This window comes from Metopolophium dirhodum, chromosome 1 (genome assembly GCF_019925205.1).
Source record: "Metopolophium dirhodum isolate CAU chromosome 1, ASM1992520v1, whole genome shotgun sequence".
Lineage (NCBI taxonomy): Eukaryota > Metazoa > Arthropoda > Insecta > Hemiptera > Aphididae > Metopolophium > Metopolophium dirhodum.
Window position 1 is genome coordinate 139,496,104 of NC_083560.1, and position 19,619 is coordinate 139,515,722.

Consider the following 19,619-nt stretch of genomic DNA (forward strand, 5'->3'; position numbering starts at 1 on the left):
CCCATACTACCTCAGATACCTGAACATGGGTCAATACTCGAGTTTACTGCATGGGATAAAACACAACGTCATCCTATAGTAATTTATGCAGATTTCGAAGCAATTCTCAAGAAAACTGATGAGAAAATTGGAGAAAAAACAACAGCTTTTCAAGAATACGAACCCATGAGCTATGGGTATATGGTTAAAGCAAATGACAAAATACCGGTGGAACTGCTTGAAAAATTCGGAATTCCAACATCACCCGTAATCTACCGTGGAAATGAAAATAATAAGGACGTGGCGAAACATTTTGTAGATAGTATTTTGGACATAGCTAAAAAAATTGAAGAATTACTCAAAACAAACATTCCTATAATTTTCACGGGTGAACAACGAAAAACACACGAATTATGTAATAATTGTAATTTATGTAAGACCAAGTTTTCTCGTGAAAATCATAAAGTGGCAGATCACTGCCATTTATCGGGAAAATTTAGACAATCGTTATGCAATACGTGTAATCTTAAACTTCAAACACCAAACTTTGTACCGGTATTTTTTCATAATTTATCGAATTATGATTCACATTTTATTGTCACTCGTCTTGGATATGATACAAACTCCATCTCTGTAATACCAAACAGCGAAGAAAAGTTTATTACGTTTTCAAAACATATAAGCAATTCGTTCACATTAAGATTTATCGATACACTGAGATTTATGGCCTCCAGCTTATCAACACTTTCAAAAAATTTAATCACACCTGGATTTGAAAAGTTTAGAAACAGCGCAAAACATTTTTCCGCACAGGATTTACCACTAGTTACCCGTAAGGGTGTATACCCGTATGACTATACAGATGATTGGGATAAGCTCGAAGAAACCAGTTTACCGGCAGAAAAAGATTTTTACAGTTCATTGGAAGAATCACATATAAAACATGAGGATTTTGAACATGCAAATACAGTTTGGAACCATTTCAGCTGTCAAACACTCGGGGAATACTCTGATCTTTATTTAAAAATCGATGTGCTACAGTTGGCTGATGTGTTTGAAAATTTCCGAGACCTCTGTTTAACCACCTACCATCTGGATCCATCATTTTACTACACGGCGCCAGGATTTAGTTTTGACTGTATGTTGAAATACACGGGTCAACAACTCGAATTACTTCATGATTATGACATGTTGTTAATGATTGAAAAAAGTAAAATGATTATTTATTTTTTTTTAAAAATGTGAAATAATACTTGATTTTATTATAGGAATTCGTGGTGGGTTGACTCAGGCGAGCATGAGATATGTAAAGGTGAATAATGAAAAGACACCAGATTATGATCCAACAAAACCGAAATCATGGCTTGTTTATCAGGATTGTAAGAATAATTTTAATATTTTAAATTAATTTAAATTAATTTAATTTGTTATTTAAATTCCAGGTAACAATTTGTATGGTTACGCAATGTCACAATTCATGCTATACGGTGGATTTAAGTGGGTCGAACCCACACTAGATGGGTTAAATGCTTTAGACGATAGTTCCCCAATAGGTCGGATGTATGAGGTTGACATATCATACCCAAAAGAACTTCATGACAAACATAATGACTTGCCATTCCTACCGAAAAATGATATTCCACCCGGTACAAAAGTTAAAAAACTAATGGCAACACTCCATTCAAAGAAAAACTACGTGATTCATTATCGGAACCTACAGCAGGCCATTAAAAACGGACTAGTAGTGGAAAAAGTACCATATTTATTTTTTATTTTATTTATAAATTATAAATTATAAATTTATTTTAGGTTCACAGAGTTATACAGTTTAATCAGTCAGACTGGCTTAAGAAATATATAGAATTAAACACTGAGATGCGAAAAAAAGCTAAAAACGACTTCGAAAAGGACTTTTTCAAACTTTTAAACAACGCTGTTTTCGGTATATAAATTTAATATATTTTTAATTATCTTACTAACATAACATAACATATTAAAGGGAAGACGATGGAGAATTTAAGACATCGAATTAAAATGGAGCTTGTTTGTAGTGAAAAACGTCTGCAAAAACTTATAAACCTTACAACATTCAAACACTGCCTTACATACAATGAAACTCTGAATGCCATATCATTAGAAAATAAAATTATCAAGTTTTGCAAGCCAATATATATAGGTAAATATATACAATTAATTTACTATTATCAACCATATTTTAATATTTTTTAATTTTCAATAGGTTTTGCAGTATTGGAAATTTCTAAGACCGTTATGTATGATTATCATTACAACGTTATGCAAGCTCATTATGGAAATAAAATTGAGCTCATGTATACTGATACAGGTAAATGTTTTCAAATTAAACTAATTTTCATATGTTAATTTATAATGTTATTTTAGATTCACTGGTATACTATATCCAGACCGATGATTTTTACAAAGACTTGGAAAATAATTCCAATTTACTCGATTGAATGGATACATCAGACTTACCACGAGACCATCCGTGTTACATTGCCGAACGAAAGAAAATTCCGGGTCTGTTTTCCGATGAGGCTAATTCAGAGGTTATGACAGATTTTTGTGCACTACGTTCAAAGTCTTATGCATATAAGATCAATGGTAAGGAGAAGATCCGGGCGAAAGGAATCCGAGGACATGTAGTGAAAAACCACATGAACTTCGACGATCATTATCGCTGTCTGTTTGGGGATGCAACCTTCAATATGAAGACAGAAAATGTCTCTATCCGTTCATTCAAACATCAATTGAACACCATTAAATCAAACAAAGTCACTTATAATAGTTTCGATGATAAGAGGATTATACTCGAGGATAAAATACATACCCTAGCTCACGGACACTACTTCACAGAGTGAGTTAAAAATAATTTTATTCTACTTATAATTTTCTACTTATAATATTTATGAATTTTATAGGGAACCCGATACACTAGCTGAGCAAGATGAATAAATACAACTTCTAGAGCTGGACAGATAGTTTTTTATTCTAAAATAGATATTGAATTGTAAAATACCTTTGTAGTTATTTCATTTTTGTAAAATATCTACAGGGATATTATTTTTTTTTTTTCTATCTTGTAAAGTATCCCTCAAGATATTGTAGGTAGATATTAAGTTGGGATAGGTTAGGATAAAGAACTCTTTAGTAATAAAAATAAATTTGATATTTATTTACAAAACATTTCAACAATTATTTACAAACCATCTTCTTAGACTAAATACTTTATAAAATGTACATTGTTTAGGGTTAATCCCCATATGAAAAATACAACATGGCAAAGTTTTTTCATCACATATTTGATCTAATCGAGGGCATCCTATATCTTCAATGTTAATAATTACGACGTGTGGTATAAATTCTATAATAAGTTGTTTTTTCTGCTCCCCTTTTACGTAAATGTTTCTAAACTTTAAGGAATTCAATATTCTACTTAGTTCTTCATACTCGACATCACCATATTCTATTGATAGATTATGATAGTTACGTTCCAACCACTTATTAGTTGTTCGGCTCTTATTGTCCTGCTTAGATTTAGAATTTTTAAAAATCCAATGTTGGCTTGCCCATGATTCAGTGTCTACAATAGACATTTCTTTAATCATGTATTAATTATCCATTCCAAGAACACATTGTATATCGATGATGGCTGAAGACATTATGGCTTGTCTTTATAATAAGTTTCTATAGTGTTAAGACGGCTCAGTATAGCTGGTATTATTTTTTAATCTCGCCTATAGTTTCTTTGATATATTGTGATGATACTTCGCCTCTTGTCATATGCTCTGTAATCTCTATGCACGTTAATTCTAACTTTTTTGTTTGTTCTTGTTGTATATTTACGGATTTTTGATTTTCTTCAAGTAAATGTTCGATTTTATCCAATTTAGACGAAAACGATTTGATTGTCTTTTCAAGATTTGTCACAAATGTATTTGTTTCACCAGCCCGAGAACTTCCGAACACGTCCATGCCTATAGCTCGACTGACACTATTTTCTAATGTCTATCGTATTTATCCAACTATTGTGTGTATTATCGAACCCTAACCATTTTACAAACATTTGGTTTCCCTTCTTACGAATAATTTTTTCGACTAAATAATCATTTGGGTAAATGGTTTTCTGAATTTCCTCAGAGTAGAAACAGCCTGCAATCGGTTTTCCAGTATAATCTTCTAGTTGATAAGTAGTAGGAAAAGTTTTATTTATTTTTATAATTTTAAATATTTCTGTGGACCAGCTCGGTAAATAACCTTTTGCAAATACCCCTTTATACGTGCTTATCCTTACATTATCACCGATGTTAAATTTAATCTTTACATTTTTAATTTGACGTTGCTTTAATTTTACTGAAAAAGGATTTGCATCAGCTTGTATAGGCGTCATACCTATTGTTCTATGTTTTGAATTGTTATATTCGTTAATCAGAGATTGTAAAATGGAAACCCATTCATGTGATCCTCGTCCAGTGAACTCTCTATACATTTTTCCTTTAATTGTCCTGTTCAGGCGTTCTGCTATGCACGCTTTCGTTGTACTATACGTGTAATATTTATGTATATTATGTTTCTTCATCAACGCGTCGAATGTCGTATTGTAAAATTCTTTTCCGTTATCGACTTGTAAAAGTTTTGGTGACCGATCAAGTAATATTGTAGCCATAGCGCTAGTAACCTCTTTCCCTGATTTACTCTTTAACGGTTTCGCCCAAGAAAGTTTTGTAAATGCATCAATTACAACCAGGAAATATATGTAACCACCATTAATCTTTGAATAAGGAATCATTTCGACCAAGTCGGCCTGCCATAGATCGTTTTTTCCATACACATAAACTCTTCGCCTCGTATATTTTTTTCTGGCTGGTTTGTGTAGTTCGAAAGCGATGTCACGTTTAGACATTTGGAATTCGTTTTATCAAACTCGCTTCATACAATTCTTCATAAATTGAAAGTATTTCGTTGGAAAGCCCTGTATTACCAGCAGCTTGAGAAGCTAAAAGTAGTCGTAAACGATCGACTAGCTCATTAGGATCATTCCAGTACACTATACTTTTATTTTGTAGTTTCATAGATAACCCACTACCAGTTGGGAACAATGGTTTGATTATTTTATTTCCACCTTTTTTAATTTTTTTCTCGTCTGATGTCAAATGTGCTGATGTCTGAATTAATATGCGCTTTTCCGTCTAGGTCGTCTGTGGTATAGATTTTCGGAGTTTTCGAGATTATTAAACTAACAAGCCCTTGTGTTAACGGGTATGATATATCTTCAATAATTAATGTATTTCCGTCAAGTTTAATTTCTTTTTTACCCAAATATGCGTCACCGTTCGATCGTAATTTAGGACCGTACGTTTTGTCTATGCTGTATGAATCCAACAACTCGTTTATTTTAAAAACTCTAGAATTTTCTGTATTATTTTCTGTATTATTTTCTTCAATATTTCGAACACTTATGTCCTGAGGTTGTGATGTCGAATTATGAATATCGTTTAATGGTTCGATAATCGGCTTTAATGTTTCTGTTACTATTGAATGAATATCAGCTTTTCCGTGTTTTAATGCAGTGTACTTGCGTTTAATATTTTCTTTGGCTTTAATTAATTCACCGAGTACTTCGTCGTTAGGCGACATATTTACGAATGAAGTGTTTTTATAAAAAACACCAGTTTATATAACGACGAACGTATCGAATCCGTAACGATATCGTCCATTATCGCGTTCACAGTCTTTGTTTATGACGATAAACTCAAATCTCCCTTTCGCCAGCATGAAGTACAAAAGTCTTTAAACTCTGTATATGACATATCACCAGAGCAATGTTCCATGTAAACGTGCTTTAAATTTGTATCATCTTGATTAAATAGTACAATAAAATTAGCGTTGTCGCGCAAAAGTTGTTTAGGCGCTTTTGAATAACTCTGAGCTAAATAGAAAACATCTATTAAATTATGTCGACCTCTGGAAAAGTAAGTTCTAGCAATCTTTTGGTTTTCAGTTATAATATCGTCGAAAATAAACACAGAGTTTGGTAAAGCTTTTTCAGGTTCAATAACTTGCTCGTTTTCGTAGAACGTGAATAATTGTATTTCAGCAATGTCTAATAAAATATCACTCAATAATTTATATTTCGGTTGATCCAATGTTTTCGAATATATGTAAACGTTGTTAAATCGTACACCGTTTATATGTGTTAATAATGTGAATATTAAATTAGTTTTCCCACAACCCGAAGGACCTACGATAAGTGATCTTATCGTATTAGGTAGAAGCGTTCCATGTCTTTGTTTTTTATACGAAGTAGGTGGGTCCACATTTTCAACTGTGAGTTGTATATCTTGTTTAAGGAATTTCATTTTTTAAATAAATATCTATGTAACACAGTAAACTTGATCAGTACACGATGTCACTCGCTCGAAGGAGGTACAACAATAAAGGCGCTGGTCTTATCAACACGCTTATAAATAAATTACCATTAGAGCTTCACGTACCTAGTGAGATCATAATATGCGTATATTATATTAGTTATAATAATAATATTTCTCTCTAGGTTATCAATATTGTGGTCCTGGTACAAATTTAAAAAAACGTTTAGCTCGCGGAGATAAAGGAATAAACCCTTTAGACACTGCGTGTAGAGACCACGATATTGCATACGATCGTAGTAACTCTATCACAGATCGTAACCAGGCTGACTATATATTAGAGCAGCGAGCCTGGTATAGGTTCAATCTAAAGATTCTAGTTTAAAATAAAAAGCTGTAGCTTGGGGCGTGACTACCGCCATGAAAGCAAAACGTAAAATCGGGGCTGGATGTGGGTTTAAAGCAGCCATCAGAGCAGCTAAAAACGTTATAAAGAAAAATGTTGGTGAAAAAAACCTTAAGAAATTAAGTAAAAAGTGTATAACCATCGCACGAAAAACATTCAAAAATAAAAAAACTAAAATTCCAAGGATTATAACAATTCCAAAAAAGGGCGGGGTGCTACCACTGATTCCAATTTTTGCTGGTTTATCAGCACTCGGAGCATTGACTGGTGGTGTTGCCAACGTTGTGAAGATGGCTAGTGAATTTAAAAGAAATTCGAAATCTCATTTGGGCGGTGGATTATACGTCACGCCGTATAAAGGCAACTCGTATAAAATCACACCATATAAAAGTGGTGGTGGTGGTGGTTATATTAACTGATTTTAAATCGTGCATCTACCGACCTGGATGCGATACATGTTGTTGGGGAGGGCGCAACTGCAGCCGTTGAAAAAAATAAAAAAATTACAATTGAACTTACTAAGGTGACTTGGAAGATGCCTATTATCAGAGTTAGTGATAGAGAAAAATTAAGGCTGATAAAAGTAATAGATTCACATACAACACTATCGTGTGCGTTCAGAACTTGGGACATGTGTGAATATCCGATACTTCCTAGAAATACTTCTCATTCGTGGACGGTAAAGTCCAGCAGCTTGCTAGAAAAACCGAGATTTGTACTGTTTGGATTACAAACAAATCGAAAAAAAAATATTGAAATCGATGCTGGACGATTCGATCACTGTCAACTAAAAAACCTTAAGGTTCACTTAAATTCTCAAGTGTATCCATATGAAGACTTTCACGCTGATTTTAAAAATAATACAACTAGTATTTTGTATAAGGCCTATACAGATTTTCAAAAATCGTATTATGAGAGAGACTATTGCGAACCATTATTATCAAAACATATTTATCAAAACTATGTTCCAATCATCGTTGTCGATTTATAACGTCAAAACGACAATGTAAAGTCGTCGACCGTAGATCTACGTATTGAATTTGAAACGGATACAGTTATACCAGAAAAGACTGCAGCATATTGCTTAATATTACATGACCAGATTATAACTTATAACCCGTTTAGTGGTGATGTTAGAAAATTATAAAAATGTACAGTATATTTTTTTTTTTTTTCAAATATATATGAATGTATTATATATATTGTAACCTTATATAATAAAACCTTATGACTAATAAATAAAAAGACTTGTTTTTTAAATATCACGGTTGTTTTTTTATTTTACACAAAAATTACAATAGTACAAATAAAATTAGTTATATATATACTGTGGTCCAAATGGTCCATCGTTTTCGGTGAAGCTCTCCTGTGTGGGTAGAGAATACTGCATGTTTTCGACGGGGCTCTCCTGTGTGGGTAGAGAATACTCCATGTTTTCGACGTGGCTCTCTTGTGTCGGTGGAGATAAGGGCGAGATTAATGGCAGATTTTCCTAAAAATATTTAAAATTAAAATATGTTTTGTGGGTTAAATTTAAAAACTGTTTATTACCTGTCCATATAAACTGTTAAACGATGGCGGAGAATAAACTAATGAACACTGACCATTGTATCCCTGTAAAAATTAAATTTATTAACATAACATAATAATGATAATATAATTTATTCGTACCTCATCTTTTTCCAATTTTTCCATCCATTTTTGAACGATACAATCAGTTGCATATAATTTTAACTGACTTGTGAAAATGTAGTCGTTCTCACCAATAACGTGTATTGACATGAAATCATTATTGACGTTTCTCACACGGTTTCTCATTATTTCGAGTGTCGAGTGTTTTATCATCGAGTTTGATTTTAAGAATGACGCGATTAGATCAATTTGATGTATTACAATTGGTTTAATTATAATAGATTTTCTATCGATGATCTCAGAAATGGTAGATTCTAAATCTTGCAAGAGTAATAGGTCGGTACGATTTAACAAAACACGACAACCGTCTTGAATTTTTGATTCTATAACGAGTGTATTCTCCGATTGATACACCATACTAGATAATGAAATTGAGTCTGTCTCCAAAAATAATTTTCGTTCATATTTTTCTGGTTGATCGAGTATGAACGATAGAATGTTTCCCATAAGTCTGAATATTCGATTTAGAAAGTCGACAGGAATATTTACATAACGTGAAGCTGTTATAATATGTATCCTGGTATTGAATTCATCGGTAGGGTCTAGTCCAATGTTTAAGAACTTACGAGCCGCGAAATCGATAGTTAAATTACTACAATCGATGAGATTAGCTGGCGGTGATGGTGGAGTATATTTAAAAGGCTTCTTCTTCCAAATATTAGCCATATTTGCGACTGGTCCAGCCATATTTATTTTAAACGCCGAAAAATTATTTTATTTTAAGCGCCGAAAAATTATTTTATTTTAAACGCTGAAAAATTATTTTATTTTAAACACCGAAAAAATATTTTTATTTTAAAACGAGATGAACGCACGGACAGAGTAGACACTCGGGTGGATGTAGAGCGACTGATTTTATTTTATGGTATTTAACGTATACATTGAATATCATTTGGAGGGAGGAACATCTACATGTCCCTGCAGGGATGTTGCATGCAGCTACATGTCCGTGAACGCTTACAATTGTTTGACTATAGGAGGGTTAGTTGCCATATGTTCGTTAAGGCTGTCGACTTTTACAAACAGATATGTATATATTTTAATAATTTTGGGAATATAATATTAAAATAATGCGATAACGTAGATATGATATACATTCGTTGGCGGTATATTATTACAAGTTAAGGGTATATGTAATAACGTAGATATGATAACTGATATACACTCGTTCACGGTATATTATTACAAGTTCGATAGGGGAAGAAGTAATGTGATAACGCAGATATAAGTCATGCACGTTGGCAGTATATTATTATTACAAAATAAGGGTATATGTGATAACGTAGATATGATAACTGATATACACTCGTTCGCGGTATATTTTATTACAAAATAAGGGTATATGTGATAACGTAGATATGATAACGCAGATATAAGTCATGCACGTTGGCGACATATTTTATTACAAGTTAAATAAGGCTAGCTATGTAACGGGGTGGCGCAGTGGTACAGTCATCGCTCATCAATCAACGGGTCCGGGTTCGAATCCCAGTCCGGGAAAAAAAATTTTTAAATTATTTTCCCCGGGCGGCGGCCATATGGGAAGGGGTAGCGGCGAGGGCGGGGGAGGTATCTCGCGCACGTGAACGATAAGCTGCGGATGGTGCGGAGGGTGTGGAGGGTTCAGCAGAGGGTCTGGAACCGGGTGTCAGGGTTCAGCAAGGCGGTATAGGGAAACGCCTGCAGGTTCAGGTTTTGGAACTGTCTTTTTCATCCTACTAACCTACACGTGAGTGTATAATATAATAATAATAAAAAAAACCTACCAATTATAATAACCTGACTAGTCCAGGGATGATGATGATACCAATAACTACCTTGTTAACCACAAATAATAATCAAACTTAACAAGGGAACAGGGACTCTAGAGCGTCTATGCCTTTCTTCGGGTCACGACAGAACTAGGTACGACTACACTATGGGGACTTAGTGTAGAAGGGGCAAGACAAAAAAAATAAAATTACAACTATTGTGTACAGGCAAGACAACGATGGTCTTGCACTGCATGGATTAATCTGGACATTTTTACTTTACACACATGGCAAGTCATGGTGGGACCTAACATTATTAAGGGGGGCTATCAAGAATGTTCCTGCATGTTGTGGTGAAAGAGCGGTCAAGAGTCGGGGTCTGGTGGCTTCTTTACTCCCTTTTGGGGTAGTCGCCCTCCAGATCATTGGAACACGGGACAATAGTGGTAAATGTGATCCGGCGCCGCCCACCTTAACACGCACAGGGACAACTGGGTTTTACGCCAGCTGTATGTGTATGGGTAGGAAGCTCACCGCAAGGCCACGAGGGCAACCACACTAGGCCAACCAAGCCCGGACACTTACTGGGACGGGGCGTCACCACAACACCGGTTTTTTTTTTTTTAAACAGAAGAGTGTCGCAGACTCTTTGCCGGTCAGAGTGTAGTATAGGTACACTCTGCACGACGGGGGCTCTACCGAGCTAGGGGGACAACGAATTTGAAAAAAGATATCCGAGAGAGAAAAAAAAAGGCGGGGTAATAAGGGGACAAAAGGGGGGGGGGGAACAACGCGGAAAATTATGAATTACCCGGGCCTACTATAGTTGTACGTACAGCCGAGCTTGTGTCCCACAATTGTGTGGAGCGAGGCTCGAACCCAGTGGTGGTTCCGTGTCAGGCAGATCACACCAGGTTTAACCCCCCATTTAGCATGGAGCACCCAGGACATTCTTCAGGGGTTACGTAAAAAAATAAAATGGCATGAATACTAATAAGGTTTAATGAACTATTGGTCACTCAGGAAGTGTTACACTGGTTGGTGGGATATACGGTGGGATATACGGTGGGATATACGGTGGGATATACGGTGGGATATACGGTTTTAAATATACAACATTATGGGTACCTTTAGGTGTATCATCATCCGGACTAACTAACTCATATGCATTAACAGTCTTAATATTCTTGATTTTATAGGGGCCATCATACAACAGGAGAAATTTAGATATTTTTTTATCGATTTGACTACTTAGTCGGTGAGTTTTAACAAGAACGAAATCATTAATTTTGAAAGGGTGAAACTTGGGAGTTTCATCATGACGTTTTTTACGGGCTTCTGATTTTGTAACTTGTACCTTACGGGCTTATGATACAAAAAGCAAAAATAGAAACAAAGAAAACAACTGCGATTTAAATCAATAGCATCCTCGTCGGTGGTTGTCTTCCCGTGCCGGCCGCATATAAGCAAACCATACATTGCTAGAGACCCATAGGAAATAGAGAGCTCTCATTGGTCCTATTACATTTGTGATAACATGATAAAATTATCAATATTTTCAAATTTTATGCTTTTTCTAATTAGAATAGATTTGTTAATTAACATTTTTAATTATTTAATAAAATGATTTACCCACCATCATTTAAATATGAAATTGTCAAAGATGACAATGTAAATATAACTTTAAGATGTGATGTGAAATCTATGGAAGACATCAATGTGTGGGTTGCTGAGTTTGGTAAAATAAATTATTTAAATTGGAACGTTAGAACTAGTGTTCCAAATGGGCAGCGAATTGTGTGTTCGTAAGTATTTTATATTGTATTTACATTACTATTTATGTTGTAGAAATCTTAACTAAAAAACATCTTTAAACATTTTTTAGAAAAAACTTTGTTTGTCAACATAGTGGATTTCAGAAGCCTAGTATATCTGAAAATCAAAAAGGAATTTCGAAAAATGCTGAATGTCCAGCTAAGGTTAAGGCTGTTATTAAACTGGACACAGTATCTACAAGGAAGAAAGATCCATTTATTAAGGTATTTATAAATTCAATTAAACTCATAATTAATTTTTTTGTCTTTTTGTTTAGCTTGTGAATTTGTCCAGATCATCTATGGTAATATATTATTCTGATACTATTTTCATTTTAATTTTCGCAATTAGTTTTTTTTTTGCAGATTCCAAATATGTGTTAAATTTATGAAATAAAAATGAATTCTACATTTTTACAGATTGATTGACAAGTCATAGTAAACAATTTATGTTGTCTGTCTGATAAAAATAAATTGGTACTTTAAATTTGTGTTCATTATTTACTAACAAATAATACAGACTATATTGTATTACACTGTTTCTGGTATAGTATTGTAAACAATACATCCACAATATTTTCCACTGTATTATACAGTCTTTATTGTATTACACTGTATATTATACTTTAATGATGTGATTTAAAAATTAACAACACTTAATAATTGAAAATAAATAATAATAATAATAATATAAGCATTACAATAAATATGTAATATTTATATTACAGAAAGGTTTAGTATGTTGTATAGAAATAAAGAAATATAAAATCATCATACCCATACTATAAAATCTGCTGAAAGTCTCAGATTTATTCCGGCTGGTGATGATTTAAAAAATATGTTTTATGAGTATTTTGATTCTGGAATGGGTATAACTGAATCACAAAAATATCATGAACAATTATTGGAGTTAAAAGAGGATTTCACGTTGGAACATTTTGCTAATGGAGGCATTAATCCATGTTATCGTACGGTTCGTTATTGGTATGATGTTTGGAGAAGTTTGAATTTAGGTCCACGTAGTGGTGTTGGATTAATTGAGGTATATATCCAATTATAGCAATAAAGAATAGTATACTTACATAATATTAGATACAGATAATACAAATAAGTAAGGTTAGCATACATATTAATGTAGTTTTATTATTTTAATTTTAATATAGAAACTAAAAGAAAAACAAGAAATATACAGTAAAAATGGCATTACTGTTTTATTCAAAGAAAATCCATTTGCTGTAATTGTTATAACACCCATTATGAGAAGAGCTCATCAAATGAAAGAGGCAAAAGAAATAATATTTGTAGACAGCACAAGTGCATGTGATCCTTTGAATCATTCAATAACATTTGTTATGTGCCCAAGTTCTGCAGGGGCAGTGCCTTTAGCCATCATTTAAACAAAAGGTCAAACGTATGAGTGTTATTGTCAAGGATTTAAATTAATAAATGAAGCTGTTCTAGAAAGTTTTTGTGGACAGGGATATCCCAATTTATTTCTGACTGATCAAAGCTCAGCTGAAATTAATGCCATCAAAAATATTTGGCCAAAAAAGTAACACGTTACTTTGTACGTTCCATGTCTTGCAAGCAGTTTGGCGATGGTTGTGGGATTCAGCTCATAAAATTCCTATTGAAAAACGTAAACCATTAATGAAATTATTTCAAAACATTTTATACGCCGATAATATGATTGATGTAGAAAATGCTTACAAAAAAGGTTGTAAAAATGAAGAGTTTCCTCAATGGACAAAATATTTGTGTAATTATTGGACATATAAAGAAAAATGGTGTATATGTTTTAGGGACAGTTATTCTAGAGGTCATGTAACTAACAATTACTGTGAAGTAGCAGTTAGACTTTATAAAGATCATGTTTTAGGTAGAGTAAAAGCGTACAATGTGTTAGCTTTAATAGATTTAACTAGTACAGCTTTAGAAGATTATTATAAAAGAAGACTAAGAGAATTTGCATACAGTAGAAATTCCTCAATCAGATTAATGTTACAAAAAATGATGAAGAAAGTTACATATTTAAAAGAAGATATGATTGTACAAGAAAATGACTATGAATTTTTAGTGCCAAGTGAACAAGAACAAACATTATTATATTATGTTAATATTAAATGTGGTCTTTGTTCATGTTCTAGTGCCTTGGCTGGAAAGTTTTGTAAACATCAGTATGCTATTTTTCAATTTTTTAATATTAAATCTGATAATTTTTCTTCTATAACTGCTACAGACCGTTTTAATATAGCTAAAGTTGCCTTTGGAGAACAAGTCTTGGTTAAGTCATTTTATGATCCATTTTTAAAAGTAGAAGCTGTAATAGAACAAAGAAATGAGACAGAAATTAATAATACAAATATTAATAACGATAAAAATGTACAAAAATTAAATTTAATAGAACCCATACCAAGTTCCAGCTCAGAATCAAATGATAGCAGCAAATTTGAAAATGTATTAAACTTATTAAACCTGTGTAATACTTCATATGGGTCATCGTCTACGGGAATAAAAAAATTAGAACAAAGGCTTATAAAAATTAAAAGCAAAGGGCAATGAGAAAATTTTTTACATACAGCAGGGAATTGTGTACCATTGAGAAATAGAGATGAAACTAAAAGATTAAACTTTAGATTAAACTAAAATATTAAATTATTAATATTTGTTACCTACTTCTACAAAACTAAAAACATGTCATAAAACGTTAGCCCCCCAGAAGAATGTTCCTAGTTGCGCCTATGGTTACCTTCAAAAGGGATTACACTGTATAACAGTATTTTTTTACACAAACAAACTATTATTAATAATTCCCAATAATTGAAAATAAATAAAAGTATAACAATTTTATTTGTTTAAATAAATGCACATAAAAATAGTTCAATTTTTTTCTTTATTATTGTAGTCATATTATCTTCATCTGTGATCTCATAAAAATTCCATGCTCTACTAAAATAAAATAGAAAAAAATATGAGTATAAATATTTTTGAAAATACAATTTTTTTTCACGCTTTTTAAACACTGTCCTTGCATGATTGACTTCTTGTGTTGTATCTAAAGGTAAGCTATTTAAATAAAAAAAAAATATATATAAGAATATTTCACTTTTTAGAACTTTTTAGAATTTTTGGAACCAATTTGAATTTACAGTTGGAACACATGAATAATTGAAAAAAATCAAATAGAATAAAATTAAAGGATTAAAACCGCATAAGAGGAGTTAAGTTGATTATGTATGGAATTGTTAAAAATATAATTTTTACCTTTATCAATTTTCTACGTTTCTTAGTTTGTTCAACAGAGGGGCTATATTTTAGCCGAAAATATTAAATCCGACAGTATTTTAGCCGACAGATATTACGGCCGACAGTATTTTAGCCGACAAATATTACAACCGACAGTATTTTAGCCGACAAATATTACAACCGACAGTATTTTAGCCGACAAATATTACGGCCGACAGTATTTTAGCCGACAAATATTACAACCGACAGTATTTTAGCCGACAAATATTACAGCCGACAGTATTTTTAACCGACAAATATTACGGCCGACAGTATTTTAGCCGACAAATATTACAACCGACAGTATTTTAGCCGACAAATATTACAGCCGACAGTATTTTAACCGACAAATATTACGGCCGACAGTATTTTAGCCGACAAATATTACGGCCGAAAAATATTTGCACCGAACCGTATTTTAGCCGACAATTATTTACGCCGAACCGTATTTTAGCCGACAAATATTTACGCAGAACCATATTATAGCCGACAAATATTCGTGATAAGATATTATAGTTGAAAATATAAAATGATAAAGACCTGGGTTGAAAGACGGCGGCATAAAATTGTTGCCAACATTCAATTTCTTAAAATTATATTTTTGTATGTGAGGTTTCATCATTGTTCCACTGAATGATAATTATTATATTATTTGATAATAATTATATTTTATTTAAACTATATACCACGATTTATGATATACTATATATACTGTATCTTAAATCGTGCTATATACCCATAGATAATAAAGATATCTTTATTATCTATGTATATACCACGGTTGTCGGGTTGTGGCTGGAACAGAATTACAGATTTTGATAACAGAGAGACATAAATTTCTCGAATATTTAAAAATTAAATAACAGCGTTTTCAACATACAAATACAAAAATCTTAATATAAAATATCTAAAACCCTAACTACTGCTTATAAATTATAGCAAAATTTTAGCAATACTAACTTAAAAATAAAAAGTTATAAAAATAAATAAATTAATATAATAATTGCTTAAGTTGTATACTACCGACGTACCTACCTAATACCTATTGGTTGTAACATCTTATAATACGTGTTTTGGGTATGACATTTAATTTTAAACTTTTAATTGAATTCTGATTGTATCAAATTTGTGATATTTGTGTTTTTAGACGGCTTATTATGCATAGATTACTATTACCACTACACTACCATCACACTCATTTGCAGGCCGTACTTAAAAATATTTTTAATATCACAAAAATATTGAGTTATAATGACACAGCCCACAAGTGTAGAACAAATTGGAAATGTATCCCTCCTACAGATTTTTTACTGCTACTAAAATAAACATTATTATTTATATGTAATATTATACCTACTCAGCCACCCAATATTTTATAATTGGCAAGAAGACATACATTTGCACCACTAAACACATTATCGTTCTTGAATTACTGTTAGAAGCAATCATAATAAAATAAACCACTGAGTTTATAGTTTAAGTTAATTTTATTAAAAATATTATCGATTTCTTGTGTTAAATTAACAAAATTATTTTAATACTTCCTATATTAATTAAACAAACAAATCTGAGTTATTTCAGTACACACTATGCTATGTTAATAACTATCAGGCACAGCATTAGAACTTTTTTGCAGGGGGTTCTGAGTGGTTCAGATACATTTTGTACATGAACAAAAACAGACTGGTTTTTTCATAAGATACAGTGATTACTAAAAATGGTCTATGGTCGAAATACGTACGACCATTTTTTCGCCCGTAATCGGAGTAGCAAAAAGTTGAAAAATACATTAAGTGATTATTTGTATAACCAGACGTTTTCTTATAGTATACGTCTGTATAACATTTTAAGTAATAAATATTTTGAACTTTTTTTTCGCATTTATTTTAGTAGGCGTGTAGCTCATTATTTATTATTATAAATCGATAGGTATATAAGAATAATAAATTAAAACCTATAAAATAATAGGTCAATTCACTCTAATATATATATTTGAGCAAACAACACAACATTGGATATACATTTTGAAGTACTAGTACCTTCAATATGGGTTGTATCGTCTTGTAATCTTTGAGGCTCAATGCAGTGGCCCCTCTAGATCAAATTTATGTTCTCAAAAAAACCGTGTATCGTATTTAAGTTTGAGAAATTAGCAAAATAATATTTCCCGCCAATTTTTATTTTGAATAATTCAAATTTTGAACACGTAATTTACCTAATTAATAATTGAGATAAAAAAACTATTACTGGCTGGATCCTCGAAGGTTTCATGACGATAGGACTTTCATTGAAGGATTTATGTTTTTAGATAGGTTTTTCAATTTCGTATTATATCGAAAACCTAAATCATTCAATATAAGTTCTATCGTTATGAAACCTTCAAGGATCGAAGCAGAAGCGTACCTAGATCATTTGCCAGCCAGTAATAGTTTTTTTATCTCAAATATTAAGTAGGTAAATTAAGTATTTAATATTTAAATTATTCAAAAAAAAAATTGGCGGGAAATTTTGTTTTTCTAATTTCTCAAACTTAAATACGATACACGGTTTTTTTTGAGAACATAAATTTGATCTAGAGGTGTCACTGCATTGAGCCTCAAAGATTACAAGACGATACAATCAATATTGAAGTTTTTAGGTTTGCTCGATAAATTACGATTTTGAAAAACCAAATCCTTCAAAAAAAGTACTATATTCTTGAAACCTTTGAGAATCGAAGGAGAAGCGTCCCTAGACCAGTTCACAGTTTTCAAAAGTTTATTAACTCAATTATTAAAGGGGTAAATGTTGTGCCAAATTGAAGGAACTAGTACTTCGAAATATACATCCAATTTTGTGTTGTTGGCTCAAATATATAATTTATATTATATTAGAGTGAATTGGCCTATTATTTTATAGGTTTTAATATTTTATTCTTATAAACCTATCGATTTACGTTATAATAATAATATCATATGATTGATAATGCATACTGATTTGTTTTTCATAATTTTTACACTATTTGACTAGTGTACAACAGTAAATGGATAACTAACTAAATACATTTTATCCAATACTACTTAGTTCATACCATATTCTTGATGTTCAACATTGTAGTCATAATCGTGTTCAACAATACCTAAAAACCAACATGCATTTAAGTCCTAAAAATTAATTATATTATTTTTTAATTGAATGATTCAATTATGTTACCATTAATCATCGGTGCATCCATTTATGTTGTAGAAGAAAGGTGTAAAAACATCAATACACACTTATGTAAACAGACAACAGTGCAGTACTATGTAGCTAAATGCTACCCGAGTAGCAATTACTGTGCTATGATTGTGTCAAATCATCAATAAATTAATTGTGTAGAACACGGTGTAGTTACTGTCCCTGCACTGTGTTTTCAGTCATTTTGAATACCAAATTTTTACATGGGTAGCACTGTGCACTCAGAGTGCTATTGTCAGTTCAAACACTGTGTCATGGTACAATATTTTAACGGAGGTTTTATTGGGTAAATGCCCATCGTACAACCGTGTAACAGTCAGTTAAAGCACTGTGCAACTATGTTAATATTTCACCGTGTACTTATTGGGCATTTGTCGGTTGAAACACCATGTACTGTATGTGTGTAGGTCTGGTTCAACACCGTGCAACAGTGTATTAATTAACTATAGCCAGTGCTCGAATTGGAAATATAATAGACGATTTAAACCAAACTAACCCGTGGGGTGCTTCGCCCCCCACACCCCCCATGTAGTATTTTCAACCCAAATCAAACAATCATTAAAATTAAACAAAGGTTACATTACAACAATAAATAAATATTATTAAATTACAAACAAATCTTTTATTTTATTTTAAAATATTTTATACATTATTTAAATTTTTAATATATTCCATAGCTCTACATATGAATGGTTCTCTTCAATATTTTGTCGTTTAGGGCAGTTAACTTCATCAGCACATTGTTTGCCTCTATGTATCCATGATACAACATAAGGCTCAGGTACAAACATGTGCACTGGTGGTTTTAATTTTAATCTCGATATAATATACATTATTTATACACATTATTAGTATATCAGTATTATATGTAAGCCTGTATTATAATCACGGACTAAGATTTATAGTCTGTGGTCCGTGATTATAATAATAAATTATCTTATATATTTTGATTTTTATCATTAATGAAATTTACAATTTATCGCATATTTTGTTCAAATTGATAATACATAATAAATATCTATAAATAAACGTTTTATAAGTTTTTCAATAATAATTTACACGGGAGACGTACCGTCCCCCCGTTCAAATT

The 19,619-nt window shown here is 32.0% G+C and overlaps 3 protein-coding genes, 1 long non-coding RNA gene and 1 pseudogene across 4 annotated transcripts; 4 read left to right on the top strand and 1 right to left on the bottom strand.

Annotated features, from left to right (window-relative positions):
- The first annotated feature begins 1,672 nt into the window (after positions 1-1,672).
- Positions 1,673-2,000, top strand: LOC132934280 (uncharacterized). Its single transcript, XR_009663005.1, has 3 exons — positions 1,673-1,732; positions 1,789-1,921; positions 1,979-2,000. It is a non-coding gene; the product is annotated as an uncharacterized LOC132934280 (long non-coding RNA).
- Positions 2,001-2,453: 453 nt separating this feature from the next.
- LOC132933517 (uncharacterized) lies at positions 2,454-2,858 on the top strand. The gene has a single exon (XM_060999792.1). The coding sequence runs from the start codon at positions 2,454-2,456 to the stop codon at positions 2,856-2,858; it is 405 nt and encodes a 134-aa protein (XP_060855775.1).
- A 5,186-nt stretch (positions 2,859-8,044) lies between these two features.
- LOC132933621 (uncharacterized) lies at positions 8,045-8,589 on the bottom strand. The gene is made up of 3 exons (XM_060999885.1): positions 8,443-8,589; positions 8,323-8,385; positions 8,045-8,263 (listed from the first exon to the last, which is right to left on the bottom strand). The coding sequence occupies exons 1-3, from the start codon at positions 8,587-8,589 to the stop codon at positions 8,084-8,086; spliced, it is 390 nt and encodes a 129-aa protein (XP_060855868.1). The 3' UTR covers positions 8,045-8,083.
- Positions 8,590-11,678: 3,089 nt separating this feature from the next.
- Positions 11,679-12,371, top strand: LOC132935745 (uncharacterized). The gene is made up of 2 exons (XM_061002359.1): positions 11,679-12,019; positions 12,100-12,371. The coding sequence occupies exons 1-2, from the start codon at positions 11,838-11,840 to the stop codon at positions 12,311-12,313; spliced, it is 396 nt and encodes a 131-aa protein (XP_060858342.1). The 5' UTR covers positions 11,679-11,837; the 3' UTR covers positions 12,314-12,371.
- Positions 12,372-12,794: 423 nt separating this feature from the next.
- LOC132932778 (uncharacterized) lies at positions 12,795-14,674 on the top strand (annotated as a pseudogene).
- Positions 14,675-19,619: the final 4,945 nt, after the last annotated feature.